At 37.1% G+C, this 20,523-nt stretch overlaps 4 protein-coding genes across 6 annotated transcripts; 1 reads left to right on the top strand and 3 right to left on the bottom strand.

Moving 5' to 3' along the window:
* Window positions 1-302: 302 nt before the first annotated feature.
* On the bottom strand, window positions 303-3,787 carry LOC107592025 (thioredoxin-like protein 4A). Of its 2 annotated transcripts, XM_016281375.1 has the most exons (5): window positions 3,652-3,787; window positions 3,524-3,571; window positions 3,247-3,423; window positions 2,973-3,076; window positions 303-695 (listed from the first exon to the last, which is right to left on the bottom strand). In XM_016281375.1, the coding sequence occupies exons 3-5, from the start codon at window positions 3,397-3,399 to the stop codon at window positions 524-526; spliced, it is 429 nt and encodes a 142-aa protein (XP_016136861.1). In that variant the 5' UTR covers window positions 3,400-3,423; window positions 3,524-3,571; window positions 3,652-3,787; the 3' UTR covers window positions 303-523. The 2 variants fall into 2 exon arrangements, with proteins under 2 accessions (XP_016136861.1, XP_016136863.1); XM_016281377.1 differs by lacking the exon at window positions 3,524-3,571.
* A 1,718-nt stretch (window positions 3,788-5,505) lies between these two features.
* LOC107592023 (ADNP homeobox protein 2-like) lies at window positions 5,506-12,075 on the bottom strand. Its single transcript, XM_016281373.1, has 4 exons — window positions 11,848-12,075; window positions 8,776-8,893; window positions 8,550-8,642; window positions 5,506-8,433 (listed from the first exon to the last, which is right to left on the bottom strand). Exons 2-4 carry the CDS (start codon window positions 8,881-8,883, stop codon window positions 5,797-5,799), a joined length of 2,838 nt encoding a protein of 945 aa, XP_016136859.1. The 5' UTR covers window positions 8,884-8,893; window positions 11,848-12,075; the 3' UTR covers window positions 5,506-5,796.
* Window positions 12,076-15,045: 2,970 nt separating this feature from the next.
* On the bottom strand, window positions 15,046-17,079 carry LOC107592026 (nuclear transport factor 2-like). Of its 2 annotated transcripts, none has more exons than XM_016281378.1 (5): window positions 16,980-17,079; window positions 16,689-16,845; window positions 16,438-16,509; window positions 16,253-16,351; window positions 15,046-15,418 (listed from the first exon to the last, which is right to left on the bottom strand). In XM_016281378.1, the coding sequence occupies exons 2-5, from the start codon at window positions 16,785-16,787 to the stop codon at window positions 15,302-15,304; spliced, it is 387 nt and encodes a 128-aa protein (XP_016136864.1). In that variant the 5' UTR covers window positions 16,788-16,845; window positions 16,980-17,079; the 3' UTR covers window positions 15,046-15,301. The 2 variants fall into 2 exon arrangements, with proteins under 2 accessions (XP_016136864.1, XP_016136865.1); XM_016281379.1 differs by having other exon boundaries at window positions 16,689-16,858; window positions 16,980-17,061.
* Window positions 17,080-18,211: 1,132 nt separating this feature from the next.
* On the top strand, window positions 18,212-20,245 carry LOC107592024 (peptide-N(4)-(N-acetyl-beta-glucosaminyl)asparagine amidase-like). Its single transcript, XM_016281374.1, has 6 exons — window positions 18,212-18,394; window positions 18,654-18,768; window positions 18,892-19,113; window positions 19,334-19,496; window positions 19,834-20,103; window positions 20,199-20,245. The coding sequence occupies exons 1-5, from the start codon at window positions 18,294-18,296 to the stop codon at window positions 20,094-20,096; spliced, it is 864 nt and encodes a 287-aa protein (XP_016136860.1). The 5' UTR covers window positions 18,212-18,293; the 3' UTR covers window positions 20,097-20,103; window positions 20,199-20,245.
* The last annotated feature ends 278 nt before the right edge of the window (window positions 20,246-20,523 follow it).

Below are 20,523 nucleotides of genomic sequence, written 5' to 3'. Positions count from 1 at the left end.
CATTATGTTTAAAATACTTATTCTACTATGTTAAATATATATATATATATATATATATAAACAATGTGTGCACGTATATATAATATATATCAACAATGTGTATGGGGTAAATATCAAAATATTGTCTTAACTACATTTTGTCAGCATATATTTACCAGTTTTGTCTTCCATACTAGGGTACAGCCTTCGGCTTTTTAGCTGAACATATATTTAATTCTGAAATGTTTAATATGGATAGCCCTAATAATTAATGCTGTCATGGTAAATTACAATTTAGAAATACAAACAGCAGAAACACAATCAACACTTATTGATCCATTTAATGTACAGTGACATTTTTAGAAGGACAAAATTATAAAAGACTGGTGACAACTGCAACGGTGTAAACACATTTAAATATAAAGTTGAAAATCCAAAACAAGGCCATTTAATAGTCCAAATGACCATATTGCTGAATGCTCATATCTTGTCCAATGTTGACGAGAAGAAATAAAATCGCAAAGTCTAAATAAGAGCACAGAGATCAGTATCTGTATTTGGTTGAGTAATCTTTAGGGGACACTACAAGACCTCGTCCTTTTCTCGCCCCCCTGTAGACAGTCTCAACAATGTCTATCATCTCCTGCTTGTCTTCCATGGTCCAGTTTATCTTGTTGTTGTTACCAGTGCCAAGATCAATCATGATGTGCTTGTTCCTGAGACAGATGAGCAAATGCAGAAATATGTATTAGCATAAATATGCACTGTTAAACTAGTACAACCATTAAGTAAATGTTTACATGACTAATGGTAAATCAGAGCATGTTAAAGGGATAGTTCACCCAAAAATGAAAATTCAGTCATTAATTACTCACCCTCATGTCTTTTCAAACCCGTAAGACATTCATTCATCTTCAGAACACAAATTAAGATATTTTTGATGGAATCTGAGAGCTGTCTGTTTTTTACATTGTTGTGATTTGATCTGAACGGAAACAGCGTATCCATGTGACGCAGCTGACACAGAACAGCATACGTTGTTTACGTCCAGCGGATATTCTCCAAAATGGCACCAGGGTGATGCGGAGGAGACTAATTGTTGAATAAAGTCGTAATTTTTTTTCTTTTGACCACAAAAAGTATTCCCGTAGCATCGTATAATTGCGGTTGAATCACTGATGTCACATGGATTATTTTACAGATCTCCTTGCTACGTTTCTGGACTTGGGAACATTTCAGTTGCGTTGCTGTCTATGCAGGGTCAGACAGCTCTCAGATTCCATCAAAAATATCTTAATTTGTGTTCCGAAAATAAACGAATGTCTTACGGGTTTGAAACGACATCAGGGTGAGTAATTAATGATAGAATTTTCATTTTTTGGGTGAACTATCCCTTTAATCCACAATACTGAAGAATCTGTAGAGTTCACCAATAGGTGGAGACAAATCTACATTCTGTGCTTTTGGGGAAGAAAACAAGCAAGTCGTCTAGAATGTTCCACATACAATACATATTATGCAATTGCACATTTGACAAACTTTACTGACAGCAGCTGTGGCATAGTATCTATACAACAGAAATAATTATATAAAAAGTGAGGAACCGTTACAAAAGACTTGCCACAAGACTGATGTGATACAATCACTTACTAACCTTGTCTGTGCAAAATAACATGCATTTATGTCTATCAAATTTCAACACATTGCTACTAGCCAATAAAACTTTTAACTTAATTCAATTCAATTCAAGTTTATTTGTAAACAATACAGCGCTTTTCACGATACAAATCATTGCAAAGCAACTTTACAGCAAATTAAGTTTCTACAATATTTAGTGGTAGCTTATCAGTGGTGATTGTCAGTTAATGTACATATGGCAGAAATGTACGGAAAAATCAATTAAAGACGTAATCAAACAGACGATGATTGAGAAGCGGTTCTTCTGCTACAGGTAACAACTCTTTCAGTAATTTAGTGGGTACAGGATCTAACAGGCATGTTGTTGGTTTAGATGCAGTGATAAGTTTTTATCTCTTCCTGTCCTATAGTTGTAAAGCACTGCAGTTTTATCTTTTTGTGCGATGAATGAAGCAGAAGTATTATACGCTGTAGAATCTACATTTGTTATTGTATTTCTGATGTTATCTATTTTATCAGTGAAGAAATTCATAAAGTCATTACTATTAAACTGTGAGGGAATATTTAGATTGGGTGGCGTCTGGTTATTTGTTAATCTAGCCACTGTGCTAAATAAAAACCTTGGATTGTTTTGGTTATTTTCTATGAGTTTGTGGACTTACAGTCGCAAAGATACAAGACAAGGACTTCCTACCTACAAAAAAAGTCAAGAAGGGCTAAAAATATTTTCTATGGCAATTTGCAACAAATGTTATCATTAAAGCAGCACTATGCAACTTTTTCTGTTCAAAATTTGCTAAATGTATAAAATGAGCGAGTACATCATGAATTCATCTTCCAAACCGCGTTTTTGTCTTATTCCGAATCACTACGGTACACTTATAAGAAGTACATATATGGACTATTGTAGCCTGGTCGTCACCGCTGCGGAGGAACACATACCTGCGTGAATCGCCATAGACATAAACTTAGAGAAGTAGCTCCGGTTGGAATGTTCTTCCGCGGGATGTGTGCAGTTCTGTTTATTAACCGCTAGAGTGCCAAACGTTACATAGTGCTGCTTTAACTTGTATCTAGAAACAGAAACAATCGTTTAAGAATAATAAATAAACAACTAAAGCAATAACATTTAAATGCGTAGTAATACGTGGATTATTTTTCTCAAAAGTCTGTGTGTCTTCCAGTCAGTCAATCAGTATATCTGGGACGGCATGAGGGAGAGCAAATGATGGGAGAATTTTTTCTCTTTTGGGTTGAGTAAGTTACTCCTTTAAATAAAAGATATCCTGACTGGCTTGGCTGAATACAATGGAAAAACTGACTGTCTGTAGTTATTATACTGCTCGAGGACTTACCTGAAAAAGAACATGACTGTGCAAGGATCATACAACTCATACATCTTGTTGAAATCTGGCACTTCTGTGATGTCCACAAGATAAATGACCGCAAAATTCTTCACCTGCTGGAACACGTGATATTAGGCACATAAAACAAACAAAATACATAATTATTCCCAAATCACTGGTGTGATGACAGATCACAAAACATATTCATACACCAAATACTAGCTGATCTGAGGTGTTCACGTTCAGTTCGGTGGTTGAACACTAGGACACTGTACAGTAATACCTTTTCGGCGATGCTGTACAACACTTCATCCATCTTCATACACGTAGGGTCCCAATCGTGGCCAAATCGTATAACAATTACACGGTCTTCCTCTGATAAAATAGCCTGGTCCACTTGCCAGCCATTGTGAAGATGAGGGAGCATGTACGACATTGTGATGGATGTCCAAACACACTTCTAAAAAGACACATGAGGTTGTCAGATTCATTTGCTTGAGAACCGCACACATTGGGTTAATAAACTGTTCAAACGTTCTAAAATATGATGAGATACTAACTGTTTACATTTCACACGTTGGTTTCTCGTTAGCGATTAGATCTGAATTCTAGAAAATAATAGCAGGTTTCTTCAGTGAAATATTAGAGCAATGAAAAAGAAAAAACAAACTTTAAATGCAATCCTTACCTCACAATTTAAATTAAACTTGTCGTGTAGCTTAGTGTGTTCTGAGTTTATTAGATATATAACAGTTTACTGTTTTAGTACTGCAAGTGCAACGACGGCGGCTAGTGGACAGTGCGTACAGAGATCATTGTCGCCCTCTGCTGGATTGGAGAAAGCTGCTTCGCTCTGAAGACCACAAATAGAAATCTGTCAGTCAAATTTACAGATACTTAAATTCAATGTTTACATTATTACAATGTATTTACAGAGTCATTAAACATTTTGATGAATCAGCCTCACTTATTATTTGCCCTTAATCACAAACAAATGCACAGCATATTTGTATTATATTCACTTTTGTATTTATATTACTTGTATTATATTTAAGTATTATGGCTAAATACTTTGCTATTTTATTATAATTACCATGTACTCAGCCATTGTGAAATCATTTTAATTGAGAGAATGTGCAAGGTTTATAATAACTTCAAAAAAAGTTGTATAAATGAATGTAACATTTAAACATTTAAATCTTAAATGCTTTTAAGACCATTTAACATTAACCTCAGAAAGTAAAAAGGTCATTAAAAATGGAAACACTTCAAAGAAATTGTGTCCACGGTCTTCAAATTCAACATTTTAGGTGTATTAATATATTGAGGAAAGTGTATATGAAGAGTTCATTTGCAAAAACAGATAACTCCGTTTTTAACCATTTTCATTTTGAATTTTCATCTCACATTGTGCATTCCAATTCATCTCAAACTGCTGTTGGGTTATTTTGGTTAGGTTAAAAAATAACAAAAAAAATACAGCTAACTCACACATTAAAACCATGATAACAATAAAAAACATGGTTTTTGAAAAAGAAAAAAAAAAACGGAGTTATCCGTGTTTGCAAATAAGCTCTTTATATCTCGATATATCAGAGCAGACATGTACATCAGGATTTAAGATGCATACCTTCCTGTGTACATTTATATACATTTTAACCTAAAATTACAAAATAATAATTCTATGGACACGTAAACGTTAACAACCTATATATTTACTAGACAAAATCCAGAGGATTTTTGTAGTCATATATCTTATGACAGAATACCCTTTAAATTTAACAAGCAGCATGAAGAATGCCAGCAAGCAAATTTTAGTTCTTTAGATCTTCAAATAAGATCTATGATCACAATAATAAAGTTACATTTATTTTCCACATTTTTGTACTGTAAATAAATACTAAATACTAGTTTAAATAAACTGCATACTGGTTAACTGATACATTTTGTTCTCTGATAATGACATTTAAGTCTGAGGTTCGAAAAATGGCCACTACTACACATGAACATACAACTGAAAGAAGTGCACTTGAAAGTATGTATATATGCTCTAATTTATTTAAACAACTTTCATTTTGTAAGCTTAGATGTTGTTGTTCACTATATTGAATACTGAACGGGGAAATAAAACAGGAACTCAAGAGTCTACAAGATATCCTGATGCTTACAATCATTTTACAAGAAATGAACCGCAACCAAATCAAATTCCTCTGCAAAGCTCCACACTTTAGCAAGTATCAGCTGAGAGGATGTCACTTAGGTAAGCTGCATTCATTCATATTACAAGAGAAAACCTTTTTGACAAAACAATAATTTGAATATACCATATTTATAAAAGTATAAGGCAAGCAAAATATAAATTTAACAATGGAATTGATTAACAGAAAGATACATAGTCTAAAACTTTATAAACTAACATTCCAACAAATATATAGAGAATGTCACAAAAAATTGTTTATGACATTTGGCAAATATGAAAAGGATTTTTCACACAAACATTTTCAACCCTAGAACAATAAATGGCCTACAAACATCTAATTTGACATGAACCTTGCATGAAGTGATGCCTCAGTGAAAAGTAATGGATGTATGCTTTAAAATGGTTAATATGAAACAAAACATATCTACTCAAACACACATTTATGAACAGCAGCCAAAAATCAAACACATTTTCACTTGTTTCAAAATCTCAAGTTCTACTTGGCTAACAGTTTAAACACTAGTTTCGGTGAGAATGGAACATATTTTGCATTGTTTCAAGGAACACGTAGCGGTTTAGGCTCTCAGTACACTTTGCGTTCAAGTCCTCCACGTCTTTATTACTAATGTGAAGCTACTCTTGGAGGTCCACCATTTCTGTGTCTGTCACGATGGTCAACTTCTCCGGCTCAATCTCTGGGATGTAGAGATTATGCTTCAATTTCATCAGCTCTGCCATATTGAAGCCTAAAAGCACCACAGCCTTAGTTTTCTGAATGTTCTTCATACATCTGGTACGCTTTGAGCCAATCTGGCAAGCAATGTCAGTTTTGTTAAGCAGCAAGCGGCTACTCAGGGCAAGGATCTCCTTCTTGAGCGGGTAAGGCTGTGTATTAAAGTACTTATTGATAAACTCACGACGTTCTTCAAAGGTGGACAACTCCATTCCGGTAGGATCCAATGCTAATTGTACGGAAGGATCGATTACTACTTCAGGAGAGGGGACAGTCAGACCAGCCAGCCTATCTCGCTCGAGTTTCCTCTTTCTTGCCAACCGTTCCTCCCGCTCTTTCCTATTCGCCTCCATAGCTTCCTTGAAGGCTATTTCCAGACGCAACTTGCTCTGCATCTCTGCTGCTGTTTCTGGTGGCTGTGTAGCAGGGACAGAGGCTTGAACTGGAGTTGGACCAGTGATTTGTTTTGGATGAGCTGGGTATGATACAACTGCTCGGTTTGCTCTAGGAGTAACAGCTAATCCTAAATTCAGTTTATCACTATCCTTGAGACTCTTCGGTGCACTTCGGCATTTAGCCAAGTGGACAATGATGGCCTTGGTGGTGGTTTTCCCAGTGTACACACCACCACAGTAGAGGCATCGGTACGATGGGGTTTTAAGTATAGCATGCAGAGTGGGCACAATGAAATGCTTCTCTTTGAGGTGCATTTGATAGAATTGTTTGTTCAGAAGCTTCTCCGAGCAGAAGGGGCACTCAGTGCTGTCAGGATTGGGTGTGGGCATGTTGCATGGTGTGGACAGCTTGCCAACAGCCAGAGGATTGTTGGGCAACATCTTCACAAAAATCAGATCGAGGGAGCTTGTGACCAACGCGAGATTGAGCTCCTTCTCACCCATAATTAGTTTAGGAGCCGTGGTCCTGATGTCGAAGTAAGGGAAAAGCAGATTCCCCGAATCATCAGTATAGAGTCGGTATTCACGCCTCATGAAGTCACAGTTGCTCTTTCGGTTCACATTATGTTCCATCTGGATGTGCTCAACAAGCTGCTTGATGGAGTAGAAGAGCCCCGAACAGAACAAGCAGTTCATGCCATGAAGCAGGTGTTCAAAAACTCCCTTTTCTGAAATCAAGATCTTGCATGTCAGGCATTTCACCGTCTTGTCTGGCATCTTCTTCAAAAATGGAGCACGAGCAGCTAGACCAACCTTGGGCATTTTAGCTGCCTCTTTGTGAACTGCTGGATGGGACTCGTAGATATCAGATGGGAAGAGTTCATTACAAATAGGACATGTGATCCACTTCTTGGTTTGCTTGGGGGCCGGCAAAGAGGTGTTTGGTTTGTTTTGCTGAACAGGTAGGTTGTTCTGGGATGCCAGCATGGGTGGTTTGCTGATTCCTTGGGAGTTATTGCCTTGGACCGATAGGACCTGCAAAGGTGCAAGAGTGTAGGTGGGCAAGCCGTCAACTTTGTTGCCAGTGGGGACCAAATGGCTCAGAAGTGATTGAGAGGTTATCATGGTGCCTCCAGAAGCAGGTTGATTTACGGGCATTCTTGGATTAGCAGCGAGGGACTGAGGTGCCGGTGGCCTAACAGCAGGTACATTAAGGCGAACACCTGGCGGTAAGACAATTTGGCGGGAAACGGGTTGCAGTTGTGACTGACTAGGTAGACCTACTCTGACAGACACCTGGTTGGGAGGAATGCCGCTAGGAGCAGGAGGCACGGCAGGTCTGGTAATTTGGGTGTTCTGAAAAGCCAGTGGGACTCCAGGTCTCAGTAAACCCTTAGCCTCAGCGCTTGCAAGTTGAACCAGAGCAGAAGCTTGAGTTGGGAGAAACGCCTGGCTGCTTCCAGGGACAGCAATGACTGCAGAACCACCATTTTCCGGTCCTTTAATTCCACCAGCGGCCAGTGTAGAAGTCACCGCTGGCTGATCTTTCATCATGAAGACAGCAGGAGTGCTTTGTGTTTTTGGTGCAAGAGCAGGGTACTGTTTCATACTTTCTGTTTCAAAAATTAGAGCTCTAATATGAACATCCAGTTCCTTGTGCTTTTCTGAAGTCAGAAGGTGATACAGCAAGTGTTCGGATGTCTCAGCTGATACGTAACACTTTTTGCAGTAGAATTTCTGAGACCTGTCTCCTAGGGCCACAAGTTCCCGCTCCGATCTCTGCCCGGCATATTTATTCAACGTGGAAGTGTAGTGATAAAGAAGAACATGCTTTTTCACACTATACAAAAGAGTATCTTGTATATGGCATCTTCGGCACTGAAACGTGGTGCCGTTCACAGCCCTTGGAGGCAGCTGTGGCACAGTCGGAGTTTCTAACTTTGTGTCCTCAACGTGGAATAATCTGAGGTGCCTGTTGACAACTCTGGGGGGGGCTATAAATGGGCAAGAAGTACATGCTGAAAGCTTGCACAGACGCTCTTCTTCATCATGGTAGCGCTGAACATGGGTTTTGTAGGCATGCCAGGATCTTGTAGAGAACTCGCATAAGGTGCAGCACAACCCTCGTGTCCGATATTCCCACTAAGGATTGAAAACGCTTGGTTAGTTGCCACTCAATATTCAGAGATGCTCATTATTTAAACAGTTTTTGCTCAGTAAAGCAAAACTAATTTACTAAAGTAACATTTAAAGTTCACCTTCTTTTTCCACCGTCCTTCAAACCCTTCAGATAAACTGGGCCAGTCTGTGGCATCAAAAACATTGTCTCCTGGGTAAAATTCCTGGAGTTCCTGATAAACAAAAAGAGAAATAATATTTCAAATGTAAAGACATTTTAAGTAAAGGCTATTTTGATACACATGGACATGGGATTTCAGTTGTAGTCTATTTTATTTTTATTTGTACATTGTAAAACAAACATACCTGGCCCAAATTAAGACATTCTTCAAGTCCAAATTCTCCAAGAATGTTTTTCACTTTTCGTCTTGTTCTGCGGATCTTCTCCAAACCTCTGACTGGAAACTGGTACATGGTCCTACACCTGAAAGGGAATCACTTTGGTTTCCATTTGGATGATGTCATTATTTTGTGATTTTTACTTTGATTTATTTACAAGCCTTGACATTATATAACAATTATGCAAGACTAGAATAAATGTTCAGTGGCATATTTAGGTGTATGTCACACGACACTTTAACCAATGACTTTTAACTTAGACACGCAGAAAAAAAATAAATAAAAAATTGGAATTGTTTGCCATCACTGGCTCACATCATTTTAGTTTTTACAGACTGAACAGAAAACACAAACTTCAATATGAACAAAACCATTCCATTCAAATGTTTGGTCAAATTTATTGCTAGAGACAATAATGTAGTCTCTGGATATTGGTAGGGACATGTCCCTAGTGCCCATACTAAATTCCAAACCTTTGCAGCTTTCCCACTCTCAGTTTTTGTAGGAAATCTTTGGGTATCATGTTAACACCCACACCATTACCATGGAAACCAACAGAGATATACCAGATACTGAATACAGTGTCTGAGCAATGGATCCAAATACATTCCTTTTAAAGTAACAGTCTGGTAATTTAATTCAGATTTCAATTAACAAATCAAAAGAGTGAGCACCCGTGAACAAAGCATAAAACACATGCTATTAAATAGGGATGCACCGAATGTTCAGCAACCGAAATTATTCGGCCGAAAATAGCAAAAAAAAGCTCTTTCGGTGTTCGAATAAGCGAAAAGGCCGAATAAATTGTAACGAACAATGATGTGACGCAGTCAAATAGAGGCGCACACTAATGCAGCAAACATGTCAGCAGTGTGGAAGCATTTAAAGCTGTCCGAGAAAGACGCAGAAATCATTACAAGCACCGACAGCAGGAGACTGTTTAGTACTGCATCGCATGTCGGAAAGGGTGGTTGTTGCTGGTTACTGTATGATGACTGAAATCGCGATATGCCCTTAAACAATTAAATAAACTGCAGAACGTTGTGTTTTCTAATACATGCACGAATTGCATGTATTCAAACAGCGCTGCACAAGCTCGAGGCGCCAGGGTTCAAAATCCAAAGCGCAAGGAAAATCTGCGCTGAAATAGTGTTACTCGTCAGTTGCTCAGTAACATTTTTATGAATTTTTACAAGGCATGTGACAATGCGATATGTGCAACAAAGGTCTTCCCAAATTCGTAATGAAAATTATTTATAAATCTGCTGTTGTCAACAAAAAGAAGCACCGACTTATTAATTTTAAGTTAAATTGTGTATTATTGATATAATGTCTGCAAGAATGTAAAAAAAATTTCAGTGTTAAGTAAATATTTTTAAAGCACATTTTGGCTATTTAATTTATGCAATGGTGAAGAAAATAAAATGGCAAAATGGGGGGAATGCGGAAAAACCGTGTTCGGTATTCAACCTTCGGCCCAGCGTTTCATTTTGTTCGGCTTCGGCCAAGAATTTTCATTTCGGTGCATCCCTACTATTAAATCTTAAGTAAATCAAAATTAGAGATAATCGCTTGCATAAACCCTTAGAGTAAGCCAAAACAACAGTCCAAGAAATGGGAATATTTCTTTATATGAACTCAAAACATTACAATGCAGTCACTAATCTGCTACATTAGTGTACATTATTACATTTTGTTTGCGACTGCATTCATTTATATACATGCACATATTCTTTTACAGGTTTCCAGAGTTTTAACGATGTCTATTCCTATGCTACAAAATGCAACTAAAAGTATTAACATACTAGTATTAGTGAATTAAATGGTATATCAGTATATGAAACCACACTCTAAATATCTAGTTGTGGTAACAACAAAAAACAATGTTCATAATTCATAATTCTGGCAGTTTAATATACATTTGAATTTCACGAAAATATGTCCGTCACATTTGAGCCCAAAAATAACTCATTTTTAGTAACATATTTCTGAGTTACACATGTTCTCCCTCTCACGTGTGTGTGTGTGTGTGAGAGAGAGAGAATTTCCTATGATTTCTATGTATTCTTTATTCAACTTAATTATTTAAATTATTTGTTCTCACTCTGAAAAAAAAATACGAATCTTGTCTATTTTATCAAAAATAAAATATCAAAGGAAGTGTCACTTTCGACCTGATTAATTTCTGACCCTGGATGGTCATCACATCTCCATTACTCAATTATTCAAATTTATAAAATTTGGGCATTAATAAAAATTTGGGGGAGAATTTGTCTTGAAAAAGTGCAAAAGAACATTAACAGTCCTTCTTTTTCTTTAGGTAACACAGAATTACTAAATTTGTTGTTAAAGGGGTTATAATGTTCTTAATGGGTCATAGGTGCTTCATTCACATCTTAGCCTGTTGAACGTGCAGTGATTATGAGAACACCACAATCTGATGAATTCAGTACTACAGCAAATTATACATCTGACTCACATGGAGAACTCCCTCGTGTAATTTCTACAACTCGGTATTCGACATGCTGTATCTGCATGCTAAATGTACGCATTGGAATAACAGATATCGTGAACAAAAGACAAAATGTCACATCTTAGCCCTGCATCAGCCAAATGCAACACTTTCCGACTGCACACATGTACACGATCAAAGCTTGTGAGCACCTAAATGCATGTCTAATTCAAGCTGTAATTATTTATTTAACGCAAGCATCAACTGCGACCGCTGACCAAACATTCCCACACCCGCCAAAACACACGAAATGTTCGAAACAACCGTCTGACGTAACTCTAAACTAGCCAAATATAACGTAGCAAACGCCCCACCTCAATAACAACTCGAAAGCAATGATTTCAAATCGCAACACAACTGATTCTATCAGAGCACGCGCGACTCGACATAACGCAGTGGTGTCTTAAAGTCACCTCTTCGCAGCTCTCGGCTAATGGGCTTCGTTCTACTTCCTGATCGAACCGAACCCGCAACAACTGAACGCAAAAGCTAATGTGCCCACTGCTATCTAATTGTGAGGACATTACCTTTTTTCAGCGCCACACCGACTCAGGGAGGGGATTTAGCTACTTTCACCAATCCGCGTGCTTGCCAAAACCGATGAGAGAAGATGTGGAAGCGGTGTAGGATGTTGAAACAATAACTCTGCGCTCTCAACTATGGAAACCAGCAATAAAGAGTATTTATTAATATTTGCAAGTAGGACTCATTTATTGTGCTTGCCGTTTGGAGTCGAGAAAATGGCGCATTGAACAACTGGGAAGTGACGTCAGGGCATAATTATCATACTGCGTGCCTGGCCAATCGCATTTAAGTTCGCTTGAAATGGAAAAACTTTCTTATATATCACTCCTGCTGGCTTTCAGTGGTAATCACGTGGGGTGGTATGTCTAACTTTTAAGTAGGACCTAGTATTGTGGTGGTTATAGTTTCAGTCTTTCAAATATTCATCGTAATGAGGCATTTTCTTAGCTGTGGTGTGGTCACGAGGGGGCGCACTTACTTGTAGCTCACAGGCATGGCCACTAGATGGCACCTTGAACAGTCAGCTGGTTGCTGAGCAACAGCACATGATGGGAGGGGTCTTGTTGCTGAAGTCATATCACACCACTAGTCTTCATCCAATGGGTAGCAAGTAATTTACACTAGCAAAGGCATATGAAAAAACGGGTTATAGCTACTTGCAGTGAAGGTGCATGAAATTTTTTAGAAATTCACTTGTGTTTTTTTACTGCAAGACAAAAAGTGACTTTAGACAATACATGTGAAGCAGTTTTTTGTTTTATTGAATGTTTAATCACAACAATTTTGTTCGCTTTTTTACATTTTCAAATTACGAGAAAATCCAATGTAAATATTTTTTTATAAATAATGCAAATTTCAGCAATTATGGGATTTTTTTATTCAATGGCCCGAAATTGTTTGAAATGATGATTGCGATCATCGTAACATGCGTTATACATTTCATAACGACGTTGCACCTTTTTATTAAATTAGTTCACAAGTTGTTTTTTTTATCTCGGAGATTTTGTGTGCAGTTATCTAAGGGTTCTCAGGCCATGGGGGATGAAAAGTGGCTTTCTTAGAAAATCTTGAGGATTTTTTGGTTTCCTAGTAGCTACAATAGTGCTAACCTAGCAAGTTGTGCGATTTTATGTTAGACGCCATATAATTTTCATTTTTAGTGTTTTAGAAAATTAACTAATGTTGTTTGAAGAACAAATTGTTAGATTTTTCTAAGCAGATTCAATTATGGAAGCAAATTTTTATTTAAATGTTAAGCAAATTCAAATGTCATTCTTCCACTACAACATAATCCATAAATAAAATGGCGTAGCCACACTACACGTGCTTCATTCACTTTTACTAACATGATTGAACGTGAGAATACAAGCATGTGAAGAGGTTTCATATTTTGTTGCGTATCAAAATACAGTTCTGCAAAACAACATTTGATAAACAATTGAACTAAATGTCGCAAACTGGCCACTTAACTCAAAACACAAACGCCCTCTATGGGTGCTGTGCAGCGATATACACACAGCAGCTAGGTGAAAAGACACTTTGTAGTGTATCTGTATTTGAAATTGAAACTGTTGGTCTTGAGACTGTTGTATGTAAAATGTTTCCACAGACACTGTATTTTGTTTATTCCTCTGGCAGACAACACAGAAATGACAATAAACCACTTCTCTTGACTATACTGTATTGACCAATCAGCCCCCATTACCAGAACTATTTGATTAACAGATGTTTTTGTCTGCAGTGGAAGAAATGTATTTGAATGAACTTAAATGACCCTCCGAGGTAAATAGTCATGCCTGTACAAACTAATTGGGGCATCTGCCACCAATGTTTTTCTTTCCCCGATGCCATTTTCTAATAGTACTCATACTTTTATCTTGGTCTTGATTGTTTCACTAATGTAAAATCTGGTTTTATTATTTAGATAAAATAATAAATCATAAATCAGTAGCAAAGACATTTTACCAAAGAATGAAGCATAGGAAATCAAAGATGGGTTGTACTAACATGAGATTTATCATCAAACTCAAGTTATTTTCAAACAGTGCATGCCACAACATACAAATTATGATTATTATAATCAGTTGTTTTTAACATGTCTTTTTCTTATCTGGAGATGATCATGAACCTTCAAGATCCTTGGCAAAATAGGTCGAAATCAGTTTGGAGTATGAAACGGGAAACCATACTCCAGATACAAAAGTTGCATGGACTGTAAATACTATACATACTATGCTCCGAAGTTATGAAGAGCTAATCGGAACATGTCGTTGGTGCAGACCCATTTGTTATCTACATTCTTCAGCAAGAAAACTTGCTGAAAGCCCATAACTTGGTCTTGATCAGCCTGTAAAAATATACAAAAACAATATTAATGTTTGTGATATTTTACAGTCATATTAAAAGGAGTAGCTCACCCAGACATAACAAGTTGCTGAAAATCCACTCAACCCTTGGCCATCAAAGATGTAGATGATTTGGTTTAGTCATCAGAACAGATTTGCAGAAATTTAACATTACATCACTTGCTCACCAATGGATCTACAGCAGTGAATGGGTGCCGTCAGTATGACAGTCCAAAGCTGATAAAACACATTACGATAATCCACAAGTAATTCTTTTGTCAATCAATTTATGTCAGAGAAATTTTAACTTGAAACTGTTGCTTCTGGCCAAAATAGCAGTCCATAATCAAAAAGAACGTTTCCTCCCCTCTATGGGTGCTGTGCAGCGATATACACACAGCAGCTAGGTGAAAAGACACTTTGTAGTGTATCTGTATTTGAAATTGAAACTGTTGGTCTTGAGACTGTTGTATGTAAAATGTTTCCACAGACACTGTATTTTGTTTATTCCTCTGGCAGACAACACAGAAATGACAATAAACCACTTCTCTTGACTATACTGTATTGACCAATCAGCCCCCATTACCAGAACTATTTGATTAACAGATGTTTTTGTCTGCAGTGGAAGAAATGTATTTGAATGAACTTAAATGACCCTCCGAGGTAAATAGTCATGCCTGTACAAACTAATTGGGGCATCTGCCACCAATGTTTTTCTTTCCCCGATGCCATTTTCTAATAGTACTCATACTTTTATCTTGGTCTTGATTGTTTCACTAATGTAAAATCTGGTTTTATTATTTAGATAAAATAATAAATCATAAATCAGTAGCAAAGACATTTTACCAAAGAATGAAGCATAGGAAATCAAAGATGGGTTGTACTAACATGAGATTTATCATCAAACTCAAGTTATTTTCAAACAGTGCATGCCACAACATACAAATTATGATTATTATAATCAGTTGTTTTTAACATGTCTTTTTCTTATCTGGAGATGATCATGAACCTTCAAGATCCTTGGCAAAATAGGTCGAAATCAGTTTGGAGTATGAAACGGGAAACCATACTCCAGATACAAAAGTTGCATGGACTGTAAATACTATACATACTATGCTCCGAAGTTATGAAGAGCTAATCGGAACATGTCGTTGGTGCAGACCCATTTGTTATCTACATTCTTCAGCAAGAAAACTTGCTGAAAGCCCATAACTTGGTCTTGATCAGCCTGTAAAAATATACAAAAACAATATTAATGTTTGTGATATTTTACAGTCATATTAAAAGGAGTAGCTCACCCAGACATAACAAGTTGCTGAAAATCCACTCAACCCTTGGCCATCAAAGATGTAGATGATTTGGTTTAGTCATCAGAACAGATTTGCAGAAATTTAACATTACATCACTTGCTCACCAATGGATCTACAGCAGTGAATGGGTGCCGTCAGTATGACAGTCCAAAGCTGATAAAACACATTACGATAATCCACAAGTAATTCTTTTGTCAATCAATTTATGTCAGAGAAATTTTAACTTGAAACTGTTGCTTCTGGCCAAAATAGCAGTCCATAATCAAAAAGAACGTTTCCTCCAGTGAAAAAGTCCATCCCCTGTTGTCCTCTCACATCAAAACCCACTAACATATTTGTTTAGAACAATTTTGGACTGTTTTGTACTTGTAAACAGTGCTTGATCTGTACATAATTTAATACAATTTATTCACTGGAGACAGCAATATTGTGGATAGAGGACTATTATTGTAATGTTTTTACCAGCTGTTTGGACTCTCATTCTGACGGCACCCATTCACTGCAGACAATCCACTGGTGAGCAAGTGATGTCAAGCTAAATTTCTCCCAATCTGTTCTGATGAAGAAACAAACGCATCTACATTTCAGATGGCCTGAGGGAGATTTTCATTTTTGGATGAACTATTCCTTTAAGACATATAACAGCACAGATCTAATTTTCTTTGAACAAAAATGCATAAATCAACTAATTAAATCTAAATTTCAGACAGCTGTCTGATGAAACAGAACTGTTTTAACAAATGCAGTCTTACTTTGAGCTGGCCCATGACCATACTCATGACACAGCTGTCTGGAGTGGGGTGATGGTCCTGAGCGGTGATGCTGTGCTGAATGGTCTGAAAGGGAAGGCTCTGCAAACAGACACATTCTGTTAGATGCATTTAGGAAGACAATGTGTATATGAGAGCAATGACAGGTGTGAAATAAACTAACTTACACTTAATTTGGTCATGATTGCATTCTTCCCTTGAAATCCCTCTCCTTCCCATGTCAAACAGGAAGCATCGGTCTAGAGAAGAAAAAGGTAATATCAGAATCAGATATACAGGCATAGAATGGGGTGCTAAAAACAACAAACACAATATTCTACAGCTAAAACGCAATACAGACAGATCAAAACAACATAACACGGGGATCATCACGCGTTCACTGACAGTCATTTCACTCGTCTCGCAATGATTCACTTACATACAGGTCTGCGAGCTTCACGCGGTCTGTATCAAACTGCTGATAATAGTGTTGCACGAATCCACTGCCGATTTGCTCCCACATCGGTTTTTCTGCCATTGTTTTTCGCCGTATGAAAGATCCTGTGCAAGTTTGAAAAGACCACGTGTAGCCGAATCTGCAAACAAACACTGGAAATTAACAGTTTGATCACAAAGTTAAACGAACGTGTACGACTATATCATTAAATACGTATTCTGGATAATGTCGTGTTTTATAATGACTTGCTGTAAATATTATTTTTAAACTTACAAATGACCACCTCAATGTGACGGCAAAGCTACCCGGGCTGAGTAACTTCGCGCCTTATTGGCCGGAAAAAGAAGCAGCGAGTTACCGGCAGATCTGAGATCAGCTTTTAGGAGAGTAACGTTAGGGGACTCCAGACTTAAAACTGTGACATGTGAGGTCTCAGAGAAATTCACTCAAATATAATGTCCACTACAGAGGCAAAAACTCCATAGCTGGGTCTCAGGAGGATATAGATATATATATATATATATATATAACAATTATTAACCTAAACAGACAAATGTTAATTCACAATAAAAAGAACAGCACTTTACAATTTGAAGTATAAATTATTTTAAGTCATGCAAACAAAAAATATATTAATAAAACTTAAAAACCGAGTAAATATTTCACTTCATAGTAATATAAAATTAATCATATTATAGACGTACAACAACAAATGGATTTACACATTCATAAATGGTCTGCCGTCAGACTTTTTTCGAACTCATTTTTTGAAATCTCAAACAATATTAGAGCATTATTTATTAATGTAAAAGCAAAACAAACAAACAGGGCGTGCATCATTATTATTAAATCTTCTATTCATTATTGTACATATCCATTAATGTCTATTCAGTAGTTCACACATATACACAATTGAATGTCTATCCGTTCATTCTTTTGCTCATACATATCTATATAGCTGCGTATTTTATTTGCACAGCTGCACAGTTAAGTGTTAGATTTTACTGAATATTAAATTTTTATTCTCTCTGTTTTGTATTTTTAGCTGTAACAATATTTTATATATTTTTTTAAACATTTTATTTTTAGAGCAGTATACAATTTTGATACTTATTGTATAATATATTATATTTCTTTCGCGTGCGATGTACGCCTTATCTTGTGTTTTGATGTCAAACACATTGTAACAAAAGCAAATTAATCAAATTATTATAAAATAGCAGACGCATAACATTTTGGTTGATGTGATCGGTAAGGACTTTTAAAAGACTTTTATCATGCCATCATTTTCGCCATCAAGTCGCTTGTTTAGGGCTCTGGGATCGCCTGTCCAGCTATGATTTCATCTGATTTCAGATTATCTGTGCTCAGCTGTGTCAAAACATTTTTCTAAAATATGTTTAAAGTCATTTGTATATTTTACAGTTATATGAAAAGTACACAACAAATGAACATAACTGATAATATATCTTCCTGCAACATATGCACCAGGCACAGAACGGACAGCTATGAATTCGCAACTTTGAGTAGAAGTAGGTTACGTGTTGTCTCGCGGATGTGTTTGCTGTAGAAGTTAAATGTATAATCATGTCTGGGTCTCAAGGAGTCACTGCTTTGTGTGAAAATCCCACAGAAGTGTTTTTGGATGTTTCTAAATTGCTCATTACATACGCGGACAATATTCTTAGGTAAGTGAATTGTTCCGGAGACATTCAGAGTGCCGGGTGGAATGTTGTTCCGCCTGATGATTGGGAATGACAGTCTCTTCTGTATGTAACGTTAGGTATACTGTCCATCTGACAGCATACTGTACAAGCATCTTGTTTTTTTTTAATTCATTTTCTACATTAATAATATTGTACGCCATCTCTACGCTACATGTGATTTCTATCGCATTAGCATTATTTCAGTTTCTAGTTTGATCTTGTGTATGTATGTTTTTTGTAGAAACCCAAATGAAGATAAATACAAATCAATCCGTATCGGAAATCCAACATTTTCCACCAAGCTTCTACCTGTGAAAGGAGCCGTTGAATGTCTCTTTGAGATGGGATTTGAAGAGGTTGGTGCCCTGCATATGACCATGTGTACACACACACACACACACACACAGAGATAGATATACCTTTATGGCTTAAAAACATCATAACATGCCAGATTTGCTTTTTGTACGTGTCCACATTAGGCTGAAACCCACCTGGTGTTTCCGAAGTCTGCATCTGTGGAGAGGCTGAGGCAGGTGCGGGAGACAATTGCAGCAGAAAGGGACCAGAGACTTGGTGCTAGTAAAGCTGCATCCAGCCAACAAAGTGCCAGAGTTCCTCCAAGTCCTCCTCCACCACCACTACCCTCCGCTTCTTCTTCCTCCGCCGTCCCTACACCTGCACCAGCTGCTCTGCCATTCACCGTGAGTCTCTTTTTTTCTTCCTAATTCTCGGTTCTATTTCAGTTTCCCTCTGTCCCTTTTTCGTGTTCTTTTTAAGGATGATATCATAAATTAGATTTTCCGTTTATAGCTGAAGCTTTCCGCACTATCAGTTAAAACGACAAACTTAATCGTGGAAAATAAATTGTTTGGTTCTAGCATTTTTATACTTTTCTTTCTCCTTTCCCTTCTGGTATATTAGTTGAGCCGCGTGACATTTCTTAAGACTCTGCAGTCAAACTTCCAGCATGTGTTGATATACGAGAGCCCCGAGTTGCAGCAGAAGGCTCTGAACTGCATACCTCATGAACTGCTCAGATCCAGAGCTGAAGAACGCTTGAAACAAGCCAAGGATGCGGAACCAGGTTAGCAAGACATCACATCAGTTTGATCGTTTAATATAAGTACATTTTGATATTCGTTAGAATATAATTTTAAGAAAATTAAAAAAATATAACAATTTTAAATATATAGTTTATCAAGGAGGCATTAAATTGATCAAAAGTGACAGAAAAAACATTTATCGTATTTTCAACTTTAATAATAATAAGGATCATGTGACACTGAAAACTGGAGTAATGACTGCTGAATTCCTTTCCCTCATTTAAAAGTTTTTTTACAAAGACATTTTGAAAAATATGTTTAAACTTGGATGAAATGAAGACTCCAGACTCATGTTTATGTGTTGTGTTTCACTCTCAGCATGTAATCTAGGTGAGGAAGACATGTTAGTTCTAGAGCTGTTGCAGTGGTTCAAAGGGGACTTCTTTTCTTGGGTGGACAATCTGCCATGTAGCCGATGTGGAGGTGCAACCCAGCCTTCCGGATCCCTCCCACCCTCAAATGATGACCTACGCTGGGATGCAGGCCGTGTAGAAAACCACTATTGTCACACCTGCCAACTCTCTACTAGATTCCCAAGGTACATCAGCTTTTTCATTACTATCAGCAAGTTGCCCTGTTAAAGGGATAGTTCTGCCAAAAATGAAATAATAGGTAATACAGAATAAAATTGTATAACATTCCATACAGGTTAATGAACCTTCAAAAAGTGTACTACATTAAAGGGATAGTTCACCCAAAAATGAAAATTTGATGTTTATCTGCTTACCCCCAGGGCATCCAAGATGTAGGTGATTTTGTTTCTTCAGTAGAACACAGACGAAGATTTTTAACTCAAACTGTTGCAGTCTGTCAGTCATATAATGGAAGTGAATGGGAATCACGGCTTTGAGAGTCAAAAAAACATACACAAACAAAACCAAATTAAACCCTGTGGCTCGTGACGATACATTGATGTGTAAAGACACGAAACGATCGGTCTGTGCAAGAAACTGAACAGTATCTATATCGTTTTTTTTACCTCTAATTCACCGCAGTGTCCGAAATGTC

The sequence above is a fragment of the Sinocyclocheilus grahami genome, unplaced genomic scaffold, assembly GCF_001515645.1.
Source record: "Sinocyclocheilus grahami isolate Dianchi unplaced genomic scaffold, SAMN03320097.WGS_v1.1 scaffold149.1, whole genome shotgun sequence".
In the NCBI taxonomy this organism is placed as follows: Eukaryota; Metazoa; Chordata; class Actinopteri; order Cypriniformes; family Cyprinidae; genus Sinocyclocheilus; species Sinocyclocheilus grahami.
The sequence above is the reverse complement of the archived record's forward strand: the minus strand, read 5'-3'. Positions and strand labels throughout refer to the sequence as shown.

What these genes read in the sequence shown, in the direction of transcription:
- LOC107592023 (XM_016281373.1), bottom strand. Translation starts at nt 8,883, where the DNA reads ATGTACCAGTTTCCAGTCAGAGGTTTGGAGAAGATCCGCAGAACAAGA. An exon ending in AATGTCTTAATTTGGGCCAG is followed by an intron (nt 8,643 to 8,775) that starts GTATGTTTGTTT and finishes TTTGTTTATCAG; the next exon opens with GAACTCCAGGAATTTTACCC. An exon ending in AAGGACGGTGGAAAAAGAAG is followed by an intron (nt 8,434 to 8,549) that starts GTGAACTTTAAA and finishes TTCAATCCTTAG; the next exon opens with TGGGAATATCGGACACGAGG.
- LOC107592025 (XM_016281375.1), bottom strand. Translation starts at nt 3,399, where the DNA reads ATGTCGTACATGCTCCCTCATCTTCACAATGGCTGGCAAGTGGACCAG. An exon ending in TGTACAGCATCGCCGAAAAG is followed by an intron (nt 3,077 to 3,246) that starts GTATTACTGTAC and finishes GTGTTCCAGCAG; the next exon opens with GTGAAGAATTTTGCGGTCAT. An exon ending in ACAGTCATGTTCTTTTTCAG is followed by an intron (nt 696 to 2,972) that starts GTAAGTCCTCGA and finishes CATCTGTCTCAG; the next exon opens with GAACAAGCACATCATGATTG.
- LOC107592024 (XM_016281374.1), top strand. Translation starts at nt 18,294, where the DNA reads ATGTCTGGGTCTCAAGGAGTCACTGCTTTGTGTGAAAATCCCACAGAA. An exon ending in TACGCGGACAATATTCTTAG is followed by an intron (nt 18,395 to 18,653) that starts GTAAGTGAATTG and finishes TGTTTTTTGTAG; the next exon opens with AAACCCAAATGAAGATAAAT. An exon ending in CAGCTGCTCTGCCATTCACC is followed by an intron (nt 19,114 to 19,333) that starts GTGAGTCTCTTT and finishes CTGGTATATTAG; the next exon opens with TTGAGCCGCGTGACATTTCT.
- LOC107592026 (XM_016281378.1), bottom strand. Translation starts at nt 16,787, where the DNA reads ATGGCAGAAAAACCGATGTGGGAGCAAATCGGCAGTGGATTCGTGCAA. An exon ending in TGAAGCTCGCAGACCTGTAT is followed by an intron (nt 16,510 to 16,688) that starts GTAAGTGAATCA and finishes TTTCTTCTCTAG; the next exon opens with ACCGATGCTTCCTGTTTGAC. An exon ending in CAATCATGACCAAATTAAGT is followed by an intron (nt 16,352 to 16,437) that starts GTAAGTTAGTTT and finishes GTCTGTTTGCAG; the next exon opens with AGCCTTCCCTTTCAGACCAT.